The 14,307-nt window shown below is 59.6% G+C and overlaps 1 protein-coding gene across 1 annotated transcript in view; it reads left to right on the top strand.

Moving 5' to 3' along the window:
• The first annotated feature begins 2,587 nt into the window (after positions 1–2,587).
• Positions 2,588–14,307, top strand: part of RAB11FIP4 (RAB11 family interacting protein 4) — a 90,091-nt gene continuing 78,371 nt past the window's right edge. Inside the window, 1 exon segment of the mRNA XM_036454288.2 lies at positions 2,588–2,774. Within this exon segment, the coding sequence (XP_036310181.1) occupies positions 2,616–2,774 (159 nt within the window). The 5' untranslated portion in view covers positions 2,588–2,615.

Here is a 14,307-nt window from a genome sequence, read left to right as displayed (position 1 = left end):
CTGTGAGGCCAGCAAACAGGACCTGCCCACGCCCACATCTGGCTGGGGAGATAGGCAGCCCGGCAGAGAGAAAACTGAGAAAACTGCCGAGAGGAAGCTGGCAGGAGGGCCAGGCTCAGGCAGGCAGGGCTCCCTGAGGAGGGGCTGTGTGAATCTGACCGAGCTTCTTTGGGGAGAACCCCACACCTGGTGTGGGCTAAGGGCTAGGTTCACCTGGCATTTGTTCTTCCTCAGATCCAAGGCGCCCACCCACCTCTGCCAACTAATGGGGGAATTAGGTCTCCCAGCTCCCCTGATCCCCCATTTTGGGGAATTTGAGAGCCAACTCAGCAGCTCCCAACAGAGGGTAGCCCCAGCTCCTGCCCATCTCCTTGCTGAGCTGAGCCTCTTGGATGAGAGATACAGGCCTGAGCTGCTGTGCGGGGATGAATGGGAGGGACCCGGGTCAGGCCGCGGCCCCAGCTCCCACCCCCTGCCTCCAGCCTCTTCCGTTCCCCTGCTGCCCCTGGCTCTCTGCCTGCACGGCCTCCATGCCATAGGGCGGGAGCAAGGGGGAGTAATGCCCACATGGGCTCTAGCCCACTCACCCCTCGGAGAGCGACTGCGCTTGCCCTCTTTGTACAGATGGGAAAACTCGTTTCTTCTGAGGAGCATCCCGCTGGCTGAGAAAGCCACACTCTTTCCAAAAGCCCTCCCCCCAGGCCTCCCCTTTCCCACCCTCCCATATCTCAGACTCACCAGTCCTCACACTCAGAGCTCTCTCTTCGCTGCCGCTGAGGGTGCTCCTGTAGAAGTTCAAGTGTCAAGGGCGAAAGGGCAGCTAAAGGTGAAGTTCATCCCTGGAGCTCCGCCTGGGAGCCTGGCACCCCTCAGAGGTGGGATGTGGTGGCTGCCGCACAGGAAGTGTCTGGGGTTGAGCAGGAGACCACAGAGGTGGAACCGGAGGCCCGAGAGGGGAGGCCACCCAGCAGACCTGGGCCCGGACTCCCCTGGAACCCATGAGTCCCTGCACTGCCCCTGAAAATGACGAGGAAGAGCCATCTTCTCTGGGCTTCCTTCCTCCGGACCCTCTCCTGGCTGGAGGTCAGGGACAGGAAGGTGATTAAGACACATCCTGCCCTGGAGGGTTTCCCAGCATGGCTGGGGAGATGGGCACCCCACCAGAGAATGATAAAACTAAGTAGGAGCCGAAACCAGTTAGGTCCCAGTTTGAGTCCGGTCAGGGGCATGTACACTGGTTGTGAGAGGCAGCTGGTCGATGTTTCTCTCTCATCGATGTTTCTAGCTCTCTATCCTTCTCCCTTCCTCTCTGTAAAAAATCAATAAAATATATCTAAAACAAAACAAAACTAAGTAGGAATCTGGAGGAAGGCACCAGAACTCGGCCGAATGGGGAAGGTGGGATGGCATCAGGAAGGCTTCCTGGAGGAGGAAACCTTGAGCTGGAAAGCATAGGGGGGGGGGGGGGGCTCAGTGGAAGCCCTTTTGGGGGTTGAGGGCAGCGGGTACCACAAGGGTCTGGCATGCTGAGCAACCAGGTACATGCCCAGGTAGAAGGAGAGAGAGCCAGGCCAGGTCCTGGAGGCCCCGCAGGCGGGGCTGGTGTCACCATGAGCAGCTCTGAGAACGGCTCCGCTGAGGCTCCTGGGAGGACGCTAAGGTCCAGGCCTGGATGCTGCCAGTCCTTAGGCTCTGAGCTGTTAGGGAGGCCTGTGGGGTCCCAGGCCTGCAGACTGACCCCAGGGAGGCCTGTGGGGACCCAGGCCTGCAGACTGACCCCAGGGAGGCCTGTGGGGACCCAGGCCTGCAGACTGACCCCAGGGAGGCCTGTGGGGACCCAGGCCTGCAGACTGACCCCAGGGAGGCCTGTGGGGTCCCAGGCCTGCAGACTGACCCCAGGGAGGCCTGTGGGGACCCAGGCCTGCAGACTGATCTTTCCATGGCAGCACAGAGAAAGCTAAGGGTAGGGGGTCTAGATCCACCCAGATCTAGACTGAGTAGGAATCCTGGCCCTGCCTCTCCCGGCTGTGTGGCCTGGGGTAAGTAGTTCACCCTCTCTGGTCTCAGCTTCCTTGGAGGTGGCTGTCCCAATCCAACACGCTACTGTATGCAGCGCCTGGCACACACCGAGTGCTCCACGCCCCCAGAGGGGCCGAGATGGGCTGGCCTTGGGCAGGGAGCCTGCGGCCGGAGGGGCTGTCACTGAGCTCCCCGCGGAGGGCGGGGCCTGCGCAGCTCCGTCCCAGACACCTGTCACCCGCCTCTGGGTTTCCGGGGGAGGAGGCGAGCGCGGCTCCCCGAGGGAAACTGAGTCGGCAGCGGCGGCGGGTCTGGGCGGGAGCGGCGCGCCGGCCCGCGGCGGCTCCTTTTGTCTGCGGTCCCCGCGCCGCCGCCTCCCCTCCCGCCCCCCCCCCGCCCCCCCTGCCTCCCCCTCCCGTCTCCGCCTCCCCCCCCCGCCCCCCCCGCCTCCCCCCCCCCGCCTCCGCCTCCGCTCCCGCCCCGGCGGCCGGGCTGCGGCGCTCACACGCCGCCGGGCGGAGGGAGCTGCGCCGGCCCCGGGCGATGGCGGCGCGCGGCGGGCGGCGGGGCCCGGGCTGACCGCGGGCGGCGGGCGGATGGCGGGCGGCGCGGGCTGGGCGGGCGCCCCCGCGGCCCTGCTGCGCTCGGTGCGCCGCCTGCGCCAGGTGTTCGAGGTGTGCGGCCGCGACCCCGACGGCCTCCTGCGCGTGGAGCGCGTGGCGGCGCTCGGCCTGCGCTTCGGCCAGGGAGACGAGGTAAGGGGCCGCGCCCCAGCCCCGCTTCCCTTCCCTTCCCCCCGACCCGGCCCGCACCCCTCCATCCCCTCCCCGCTTCCCTTCCCTTCCCTTCCCCCCGACCCGGCCCGCACCCCTCCATCCCCTCCCCGCTCACCTTCCCCCAGCCCGGCCCGCACCCCTCCATCCCCTCCCCGCTCCCCTTCCCCCCCCCCCACCCGGCCCGCACCCCTCCATCCCCTCCCCGCTCCCCTTCCCCCCCCCACCCGGCCCGCACCCCTCCATCCCCTCCCCGCTTCCCTTCCCTTCCCTTCCCTTCCCCCCCGACCCGGCCCGCACCCCTCCATCCCCTCCCCGCTCCCCTTCCCCCCCCCACCCGGCCCGCACCCCTCCATCCCCTCCCCGCTTCCCTTCCCTTCCCTTCCCTTCCCCCCCCCACCCGGCCCGCACCCCTCCATCCCCTCCCCGCTTCCCTTCCCTTCCCTTCCCCCCGACCCGGCCCGCACCCCTCCATCCCCTCCCCGCTTCCCTTCCCTTCCCTTCCCCCCGACCCGGCCCGCACCCCTCCATCCCCTCCCCGCTCACCTTCCACCCGGCCCGCACCCCTCCATCCCCTCCCCGCTCCCCTCCCCCCCCCACCCGGCCCGCACCCCTCCATCCCCTCCCCGCTTCCCTTCCCTTCCCCCCCACCCCGACCCGGCCCGCACCCCTCCATCCCCTCCCCGCTTCCCTTCCCCCCCCACCCGGCCCGCACCCCTCCATCCCCTCCCCGCTTCCCTTCCCCCCCCACCCGGCCCGCACCCCTCCATCCCCTCCCCGCTCCCCTTCCCCCCCCACCCGGCCCGCACCCCTCCATCCCCTCCCCGCTCCCCTTCCCCCCCCACCCGGCCCGCACCCCTTCATCCCCTCCCCGCTTCCCTTCCCTTCCCCCCCCGCCCCCGACCCGACCCGCACCCCTCCATCCCCTCCACCTCCGTCCCCTCCCCCGCTGCCCCGCTGCTCCTGCGGCCAGCCTGCCCGCCTGCCCCGGGCACCCTCGCCTCCACCCTCGGCGCCAGAGCGGCGAGCACCATGCCCAGGGCATCCTCTCTGCCCGTCTTCCTGCCCCGCAGGGCCGGCCCCTCTGGCCGACCCGCACCCCGCTGAGGTTCGGGGCGCGGAGCTGCCAGAACCGGGCCTGGGAGCCCGGCCCTGCCGCCCCGCGTGGCTGAGACGCAGCGGTCTGCGCGAGGGGTTCGGGGTTCCAGGCGGGGGCGGGGGGAAGCAGGGGCCCAGCCGCGGCGAGAGGACAGCTGGGGGCGCCCCGCGGCCTGCCTCCTGGAGGGCACCCCTGCCTGGATCACGGGAGGGGGTGTCTGCGTGGACCCCGTTCAGGCTCCGGTGGAGGCCCGGGCTGTGTGGCTGGGGCTGCGGCGGCCCGCGGAGGCGGCCTCGGTATTTGCCGGGGGCCTGTGTCTATTCGGGGAAAGCGGGGGAGATGCTGGTTGTCATTGGGGCTGAAGTCAGAGGGTGGGCGCTGCTCCGTTCCCTCCGTGTCCTCTCATGCGGGCACAGGAGCTGGTGACGATGGCTAGGGGAGGGGGGGAAGGGCAGGACCCCCGCCTGGCACTGAGACTCCCCACCTCCTGCAGCCGGGCATTCGGAGACAACCAGGGGGCAGAGGCCAGAGCGGCGGGTTCCCAAGGCCTCGGGCTGTGCGTGGGGAGCAGGGGGCCACGGGCCTCAAAGGGGCGCTGGCTGGCGCTCCGTGCCCAGGACAGCTCCTGCCTGGCATTTCAGAATACAGGATACCCAGGGCATGGCTCCATGGGGGCCCGTCTCCCTGCCACCTGCAGGTGGGATGACAGGTCATCGCTCCCAGGCACCTGGGTGTGGCCGGGACCTGGGAGTGCCCGGGAGCAGTGGGTGGAAGTGGATGAGGCAGGTGTCAAGTCTGAGAACTCAGGTAGCCCATTCCCAGTGGGGTTCCGTCGCAGCCCACCCAGCCTTCTGGTGGCAGACGTTGCCCGCCCGCCCTCCTGCTCCTCAGGGCTTTGCTCAGGGGCGCTTTTTGCAGCCACCAGGGTCTTCTCCCTCCACAAAGGCTGGCCAACCTCCCCTGAGGCAGGCTGAGCCGCCCCGGGGCACAGGGAGAGCCTGCTCCTTCCTCCCGGGATGCTGGCTGCTGGGAGATTTGTACCCTTCCAGCCCCCCGCAGGAGTCCATGTGGGCTCAGCCCTGAGCCCCCAGCACCTTGTGCCCTGGCTGCACCGTTCCCACCTTGTGCCCTGGCTGCACAGTTGTTAAAACCTTCGCCCTCACGCACGCTAGGGCAGTGGTTCTCAACCTTCCTAAGGCCGCGACCCGTTAACACAGTTCCTCATGTTGTGGTGACCCCTCCCCCCGCCATAAAATTATTTTTGTTGCTGCTTTCCTAACTGTAATTTTGCTACTGTTAATGAATTGTAATGTAAATATCTGTGTTTTCCGATGGTCTTAGGCTCTACAGCAGCGGCTCCATGGGTCACGACCCACAGGTTGAGAACCGCTAGCAAGCTCGCCACAACACGAGGAACCGTATTAAAGGGTCACGGCGTTAGGAAGGTTGAGAACCACTGCTCTGGAGCCAAATCTGCTGGTCACGTAGTCATCGAGGTTCTGCACAGGGACTCACACGGGGCTGTCTCCTACGTGGCGGCCTTTAAATATTTGAAAATAGTGCTCCTGCCCCCTTCCCTCCTCCCTACCCATCTTCCCTTCTCCAAGCCAAATAGCCCCTCTTCCTGAAGCCCTAAGACCTTCCCACATGACCCCACAGGGGCCGAACCCCTGGCTGCTGCTCACTAATGGCGTGATTCCGAGTTATAGCACGGAGGGGCTGGCCAGGAGACCCCATGGGGCCGTTGCAGCCCAGCACTCACGCAGGCAGGTGGCTCAGAGGGAGGCCGCCTTTGGAATGGCCACCACACTTTCTACGCCCACGGCTGTTTCTTAGGAACCTCTGCCGAGCCAGGATTCCCTCCATCCTGGAGGAGGGCCGGCGATTGCTTTCTACTTAAAGCACAGTCTTACAGCCTTGCAGAAGCAGTTTATAACCACTGTAGAAAATTAGGAATATGGAGACCGGCCGGGGTTGCTCAGTGGTTGAGCATCGAGCTATGAACCAGGAGGTCACGGTTCGATTCCCAGTTAGGGCACATGCCTGGGTTGTGGGCTTGATCCCCAGGGTGAGACATGCAGGAGGAGGCAGCCGATCCATGATTCTCATCATTGATATTTCTCTCTCTCCCTTTCCCTTTCTCTCTGAAGTTAATTATATATATATATAAAGAAAAGAAATATGGCCCTAACTGGTTTGGCTCAGTGGATAGAGCATTGGCCTGCAGACTCAAGGGTCCCAGGTTCGATTCTGGTCAAGGGCATGTACCTTGGTTGCGGGCACATCCCCAGTAGGGGGTGTGCAAGAGGCAGCTGATCAATGTTTCTCTCTCATCAGTCTTTCTAACTCTCTGTAAAAAATCTCCTTTCCTCTCTGTAAAAAATCAATAAAATATATTTTTTTAAAAGAAAAGGAAAGAAATATGCACAAGCAAAAATAAAGATATCATGTTCCCATCTCCCAGGGAGCCCCACTGTGACACCTTGGTCATGTGCTTCCAGAGCTGTTTCTATGGGTATATGTAGATTTTCTCTAGAAAATGAGATCATTCTCTGCATACTGTTTTGCAGCCTGATTTTCCTCCAGTTAAATGATTAGCATTTTTCTGCTTCAATAAATTCTCAGCTTATTTAATATGCAGACCTTATTCACATTTCCCAGTTGGCCCCAAAATGTCAATTTTTTCCTGTTTTGTTTAAATTAATTTTCTCTCCAGATTCTTGTAACTGTGTAGTGCCAGTTGTTGTGACCCTTAAGTCTCTCTTACTCGAATGCAGTTCTTTTTGTTTTTCAACGCTCCCTGTTGAAGAGATCAGGCCTGTTGTCTGTGTCAATGATTTCTTGAATCTAAACCTGTTCCTTGGCCCTGTTCCTACCCAGTTCCATCTTGTTCATGTCATTCCATTGTGACAGACATGAGAGAGAGAGTTTCAGATCCTCACTCTGTCTCTCTCGGAGGCTGCGCTGCCCGCAGGTTGGAGAAGCTGGGCTTTCTGTGGGGATCCACGCGGCTGATGGTAAACACAGGGCAGGACCACGGACAAGGCCTTGCAGGGGCGGTTCTGCTCTCGCTGCATGGTGTACTGAGACCCACAGAAATACATTTTCCATCCCTCCTCACCGCACATACAAAGTAGGATTGTCGTTTCCCTGCGGGCAGGGATCCTTTCAAAATGCTGTGTGTCCCACGGTTTCTATTTTGTTTGTTTACCAGCGAGGTAGAGACCTGGCTGGTGTGGCTTAGTTGGTTGGAGCGTTGTCTTATACACCGAAAGGTTAGGATGCATAAGCAGGGAACATGCAGAAGGCAGCCCACCAGTGTTTCTTTCTCTCATACGCTCTCTGTCCCTGTTTCTCTCCCTCGATCGCTTCCTCTCTCTAAAAATTAATAAAATTTATTTTAAAAATAAAAAACAGGTAGAGACCTTGATTTCCCAACCCACTAGTGTCCCAGGGTGGACAGCTATCATTCGTTAGATATAGCACTTAGTGAATACCAATTATCCATTTTTACCAACAACCCCCGGGAAAACAGGGAGAGCAGAGTCAAATGCTTTGCAAAAATCAAAATACACTAGGTTTCAAAGTATACAATAAATATTCATGAGGCCATGCTGATAGAAATAAGTGATCCCCTGAATGAATAAATGAGTACTAGGAAACTCTCCTGTACAGAAATAATTCAAATAATTTCCGTCGATCATTCCTCATCAAGGAGGGGAGCTGTGAAGGTGACTGCTCCCGCAGGGCACAGGGTGTGCGGGCGGGGGGGGGGGGGGGGGGGCTTCACGGAGGAGAAGCAGAGGAGCTCTCCTTACCAGGGGGTCAAGGTCAACCCCAGTAATAAGCCAGGCAGACATGGTGGGATGAGCATGGCACTTTCCCTCTCTCATCTTCCTCCTAAAACCATCGCCCCAGTCAGGCCATGAGAAAAACATCAGACAGAATTCTACAGAACATCTGATCAGTACTCCTCAGGCGTGTCAAGGTCATCGAGGCCGAGGGAGGTCTGAGAGCCTCCCAAAGCCAGGCGGGGCCCGAGGAGACACGGCAGCTGACTGCACGCTGGCATCCTGGAGGGGACCCTGGCGCAGGGGGGACAGCGGGCGAACACGAAGGGACTCTGAGTCCAGTGTGGACTGTAATTGGGAGATAAACACTGTTAGGCCGGACTCTGACGGCCCCTCATGCATGGACGTAGGAGTCCTAACAGAAAAGGGGAGACGAGGGAATGTTATGGAAACATGATCGATGTGTGAGACACATGCTTGGCCTTTTGAAGAATGTAAAGAGCCCTGGCCGGTGTAGCTCGATGGTTAGAGCATCGGCCTGTGCACCGGAGGAAGGTCATGGGTTCGATTTCCAGTCAAAGGCATGTACTCCGTGGCAGGTTCGATTGGGGTGTGCAGGAGGCAACCAATCAAGGTGTCTCTCCCCCATTGAAGCCTCTCTCTCTCTTTCTCTCTCTCTCTCTCTCTCTCTCTCTCTCTCTCTCTCTCTCCCTCCCTCCCTCCCTCCCTCACTCCCTCCTTCCCTCCTTCCCTCCCTCCTTTCTCTGGTGGGTGGCTAGGTAGCAGACCAGGGCTCCATCACCTCCTGCCTGGTCACCTGCTTAGAGGGCTGTGCAGATTCGGGGCTGTGCAGCCCCATAGGACCTGGCGCAGACAGGAGCACCATGTTCACGGGTCCATGTGTATGGGGTTGGGAAGGGGTTCTGCCCCAGCTCCGGAGAGGATGTGTATGGGGGCTCCTCCGCCTCCTGCTGCAGGGCCCCTGTGGCCCGCCCGGTGGTCATCCCCGCCCCAGGCCCTGAGCGGTCCCACCAGGTTGCGCCTGATCGGAAGGGGTGACGGTTAGAGCTGGGTGCACGGGACCCAGGCAGGATGGAGGGGAAATGCCCGCTGGCCTGGAGCAGGGTGAATGGACACCTGGGTTGACTGCTGTCCTCCCCTCCCCCACACGACTGGGTGAATGCCCTGAAGGTTTTGTAGAGCCGTCTTCATGGGAATGTCTTTTGCGTCTGGTGGTTGTCTTAATACTTGTTTCCAGGATTTAAAAACACTTCCCCCTTAACACCTTGCACACCTGCTCGAGGCCAGCATGCTCCCGGCTCTGGGAGACAGGAGTGGCCTGGAGCTTGGGCTCCGAGGAGAGACAGGCAAGGGAATCGGAATGGTACCAGGCGGTGTCAGGCTCTAGGAAGAAGCATAAAGTACAAACACCGATGGAAGGCGTGACCATGGAGGCCTGTTCTGTCATACGTGGGCGTGTAGGTGGGGCCTGGAAGGAAGTGGGGGGTCTACCTTGCAGACCTCTGGGCCTGGTTCATTCAGGCAGAGGCAGGAGGGGCCTGGGGTTAGAGGCACAGCAAACCCTGAGTGAAGAGAGTGGCCAGGGAGATTGGGGGGGGCGGGGGGAGCAGGGGGAGGCAGGGAGAGCAGTGGGAGGTGTCACTTCATCCAGGGGACCGATGCGTTGAGTAGGAGCAGGGGAGCAGCAGGAGGAGAGGTGGCCCGATTCAGAAAATGAGCCCATTACACCTGGGGTGTGAGAGAAGGCGAGAATTTGGAGGTGGAGGAGGGCTGGGCAGGAGTCGGGAGTTCCAGGTTGGCCTGTGAACCCGAGGTGCACCTGGTGTCCAAGCAGAGCTGTGGCTCCGACAGTGGCTAGATGAGCGGCTAGCACCTCAGCTCCACTCCTCCGGGCAGACCCCTGGTTCTCTCTCCCCTTCCTCCTACCCCCGGCCTTAGGGCTCACTGCCCAGAGCATGTGCGGGGAAGCACAGAACCGGTTAACCTGCGACTCAGCCAGGCTTGGGTTTGGGGGTCTGTGGGCTCAGCAGGGCTGGCTTGGGACATCTCATCTACCAGGGAGGAAGATGTCTCAAGACGCCTTCTGTCTGGGATACCGACTGCCCATCTGCCCGGCCTCTCAGCCTGAGAACGGCCCCTTGCACCCGTCCTGCCCAGAGTAAGAACCGGCTAGAGCCACAGCGAATGTCTCGCACATGCTGTTGGCATGACTGCCAGCCCTCGCTAGGGTATCCTGACCGGAGCCACCCCCAACTGGAGTTGGGCTCTCTGCACCCGTCTGCCCCTCACTGTCTCCCCCTCTCCCAGCATCTTCTGATCCTTGGAGGCTCCCCTGGGAGTCAACGCTTACAGCACCAATTCCTCACAAACTGCTCCCCCCTCCCCCCGTCACTGCTTAGGGGTCTGTTGTCCACGCGCTTGGGGACAGAGGGAGGAAAGCAGCTCTGGACCCAGAAGTTGGTATGCCAGTGATCCAGGAGGAGCGTGCCTCCTGGGAGCTATAGTCCGAACTGTGGCTCTAAGGATGTCTAAGTTCCCTTTAGACCCTTTCACCTGCCGTGGCACCAGACTCAGAGAGGATTGCCAGCTTCCTCCAGACGTATCTGTTGATGGCATGTGGGCTGAGAGGGGCAGTCCCCAGGCAGATCCCAGCCCAAGGCCAATCCCTGGATGGGTGGGCAGAAGGATGATTCACACCAAAACCAAAGCTAAGAGGGGAACAGGGGTCCATGCAGTGCTTGGGTTGGTCTGCCAGGAGACGGCGGCTCGCTGCCACCCAAGGCCAGGCCGCTCCATCTGGACAAGGCTGAGCGGAATTCTCTCACGCCGTGAGCTAAGGTCTGGCTCCTAGCAAACCCATCTGCTGCTCATTCTTCCGTCTCCCCATGCATCCAACCCCCTACCTGCCCATTCAACAATGCGTCCATTCATACATCCACATATCCATCTAGCTACCACGCATCGTCTTCTCCATTTAAACATCTACCTGCTCCTCCATCCATCCATCCATCCATCCACTCAGCCATCTGTCTACCTGCCTGTTCATTCACCAATCAACCCATCCATTGACCCACTCACTTGTCCATTCATTACCCATCCACCCATTTCTTCATCCGTCTGCTCACCCATCCTTTCACCAGCCTCCCCATCAATCCATCCACCACCCAGCATTTACTGACTATCTACCATGCGCAGGCCTAAGCACAGATCCAGGGACTGAAAACTATTTTCCCCTTAACATCTTGCACACCTACTCTGTGCATTTTCAGGGAGAGGTGGGCGGCTCCATGTGGCGCAGGTGTAGGAAGGGCAGGCAGGTGAGAGCTCAGGCGGAGGCTGGGGTTACACGGAAACCTTATGAAGGCTCAGCAGCTGGGGCTGAGTGACGGGTTCAGGTGACTTTTGAATGGGCAGCAAGACACCAGCACGCACCTGCCCTCATTGGCATCAGCTCACTTCCCACGAAGGCCATTGGGTCTCCCAGGCCTTTCTGGAAGAACTGAGAGCCCAGCAGCTTTAAAAGGTGCTTATGATGATGGATGGACCTCCGTGTCCTTGCCTGTAAAACGGGGACCACAGCCCCTACGTGTGGACTGTTTGAGGATTGGAGAGAAAATATCAAGACCTAGCCAGGGCCTGTGGGCATCATTTCTTCTGCCCACCTCTGCATGACCATGCTGGCATTCTGCGGTTGTCAACCCCCGGAGTGCACTCTGCCCCTTTACCAGGCAGGGACACTGGTACTTCCCCAGGCCCGGGCCTCCTTGCCCAATGGCCAGTTTCCCCCGCAGCCACTCAGGACTTTGTGTGGGCAGAGAGGATGAGGGATGAGCTATTTCTGACTCCCTTCCACCCTCACAGCCACTCCGAGAGCCCGAGAGGAGCTGGGATGCAAACCCAGGTCTGTCCGGTTCCAAAGCTGTCCCCTTAGCTGCCCACAGTTGGGGGCCCCAGGCTCTCCGAGGTCAGGAGAGGGGGATGACCGGATCTGAGCCTCGGAAACCGCCACTGCAGACACCTCAAAGCCGAGCTTCCTGGCGTTCTGTACCTGGGTTGTCTGGGTTCACGGTGCGAGCAGCGGCTGGCAGGAGCCTTAATTAGAAGTGGGTTGTCATCTGCAAGGTGGTGGGTGGAGGCACTGCCAGGCACCACGCCACTGGAAGAGGCTGCTGTGGCAGTGACGGGAGCTGAGGTTTTAGAGCCGAGGGGCCGCCTGCCACCCGCCCTGAATGTGCATCAGATGACAAAGGGCCCGGGAGGCGTCCAGCTGCTCCGGCTTCCCTCCGTGGGCGTCTGCGGTCCGGGAGGCGAGGAGGGCAGGGCAGAGGCCGGACTCTCACACTGGACACTCCGCCTGCACCCCGTCCATGTTCCCCGGCTTCTCTATGTCTTGGCCGGAGTTGCAGGCTCTTCCCATCCACGGAGCCCCAGCTGGCCTCCACCCCTCCTTGCTCCCAGTCCCTTCCCCCTCCCTCCGGCGCCTCTGTTCAGCCTGGCCGGCTTTCCTGCTCTCTCTGGGCCACTGAGAAGCGGCTGGGAGCCGGGGTCCTGGCACCAGGCGCCCCTGGTTTGAGGCCTGGCTCCGTGTCCCTGAGAAGATACCTAATCTCTCTGTGCCTCAGGCTCCGCCTCTGCCAAGGGAGGGTCACCCGCACTGGGTGGCCCAGGAGGTGCTGTAGGCATGGGCTGAGGTGACTGTCAGCACTGACCCCGGGCTTTCTGGGGGCACCGTCCGTTTTCAGTCTTCCCCTGAGCACCTGCTGTGGGCCCCTCGTGGTGCTAGACCTGTGGTTGGCAAACCGCGGCTCTTGAGCCACATGCGGCTCTTTGGCCCCTTGCGTGTGGCTCTTCCCCAAAAGACAGGCCTGGGCGAGTCTGTTTTGAAGAAGTGGCGTTAGAAGAAGTTCAAGTTGAAAAAATGTGGCTCTCCAGAGAAATTTCAATCGTTGTCCTGTGGATGTTCGGCTCTGTGGACTCATGAGTTTGCCGACTGCTGGGCTAGAGGATACACGAATGATTAGGACAGGGTCCTCCCCAAGAGCGCTCACTGCTGTGGGGAGGGGCTTCTCAGATAGAAGCCTTGGCTGCCGCCTGCGACAGGCAGGCTGGAGGCCTGTCCCAGTGCGGTTGGGGGCGAGGACAGCAGTCACTCTGCCAGGAAAATGGGACAGCTTTCCAGAAGTGATGCTGGGCTGGGGCCTAGGCCTGAGCAGGTCCCCAGGGCAGGAGGGGGCACAGCTAGGCTGAGGAGGGGCCCCGGGAGGGTGCGCAGGTGGGAGGGGCAGCCTGAGGGGCAGCGGAGACCAGGCAGAGGGGGCACGGGGTTCTCTGCGAAGGCAGAAGCTGAGAGGTAGCACGGCACTGTTGCATTCCAGACAAGCACACCTTTTGAAGATCTTTAATTGTATTGCATTAGGTTTATTAAATTAGAAAGTATTGCTTTTTGTTATGTATTTAGTCCTCTTGATAGAAGCAAAATATTAACATTAAAAATAAATGTCTTTAAAATAAATAAATAAATAAATAAATAAATAAATAAAATGTCTTGCCGAAACCGGTTTGGCTCAGTGGATAGAGCATTGGCCTGCGGACTAAAAGGTCTCAGGTTCGATTCCGGTCAAGGGCATGTACCTGGGTTGCAGGCACATCCCCAGTAGGGAGTGTGCAAGAGGCAGCTGATCGATGATTCTCTCTCATCGATGTTTCTAACTCTCTATCCCTCTCCTTTCCTCTCTGTGAAAAATCAATTAAAAATATATTTTAAAAAAAAGACTTTAAAAAAATAATAAATGTCTTACAATTAGGTTAACTTAGTGTTTAATATTTAATGTGTTTTGTTACTGCTGAGGATGAAATACTTTTTCCATTGGTTTTTGTTTTTTTTTTCTCCCTAGCTGCATGTCACTAGCATATAGGATATACAATTGATTTTTGTAATTTTATCTTGTATCTCACCACCTGTATGAACGCATTTATTACGTGTAGTAATTTCGGGGTGATTTCTTTGGGTTTTCAAAGTAAGCAGTCAGATCCTCTTCAGAAGCAATGCTTTTATTATGTCTCCTCTCCCTGTGTTTATGAGTCCAATTATGTTTCTGTCTGAGATGGGACTCACCCGCTTTTCGAGAATGAATTGGCACAGGGATGGGCGATGCAGACATCGCCCTCACTTAGCAGGGCTTGAGCGTGAGGCATGCTGGGATGCTGGCCCTGGGGCCCCGTTGTCAGGGAAGGAGAACAGGCTGGAGGAGGTGGCTGGGCTTCGGGGCCCCGGGTGGTCTCTCAGCGCCCGGGAGGCAGTGGTGCGCCGGGGAGAGGCCGAGGCTGGTGCTGCTATGGGATGTGGCCTGATGTCGAGGGAAGCGACTGTTGGCTGTGGGTCGGGCGGACTTCAGCAGCGGGTGGACAGGCTGAGACTCTGAGCACAGACGGCCACAGAGATGGGCTGGGTTATTCCCTGTCCTCTGCTCTGGTCTCGGGCTCGCTGATAGAACCAGGTAGAAGGCTTGGCGGGGCTGGCAGGGGCGGGACCCGTCATTTCTACCATGTCCTGAACCTCTCTGTGCCTCAGTTTCCTCACCTCTAACGTGGGGATGGTTACAGA

Source organism: Pipistrellus kuhlii, unplaced genomic scaffold (genome assembly GCF_014108245.1).
Source record: "Pipistrellus kuhlii isolate mPipKuh1 unplaced genomic scaffold, mPipKuh1.p scaffold_m20_p_28, whole genome shotgun sequence".
Lineage (NCBI taxonomy): Eukaryota > Metazoa > Chordata > Mammalia > Chiroptera > Vespertilionidae > Pipistrellus > Pipistrellus kuhlii.
This window is presented reverse-complemented; position numbering and strand designations above follow the sequence as displayed.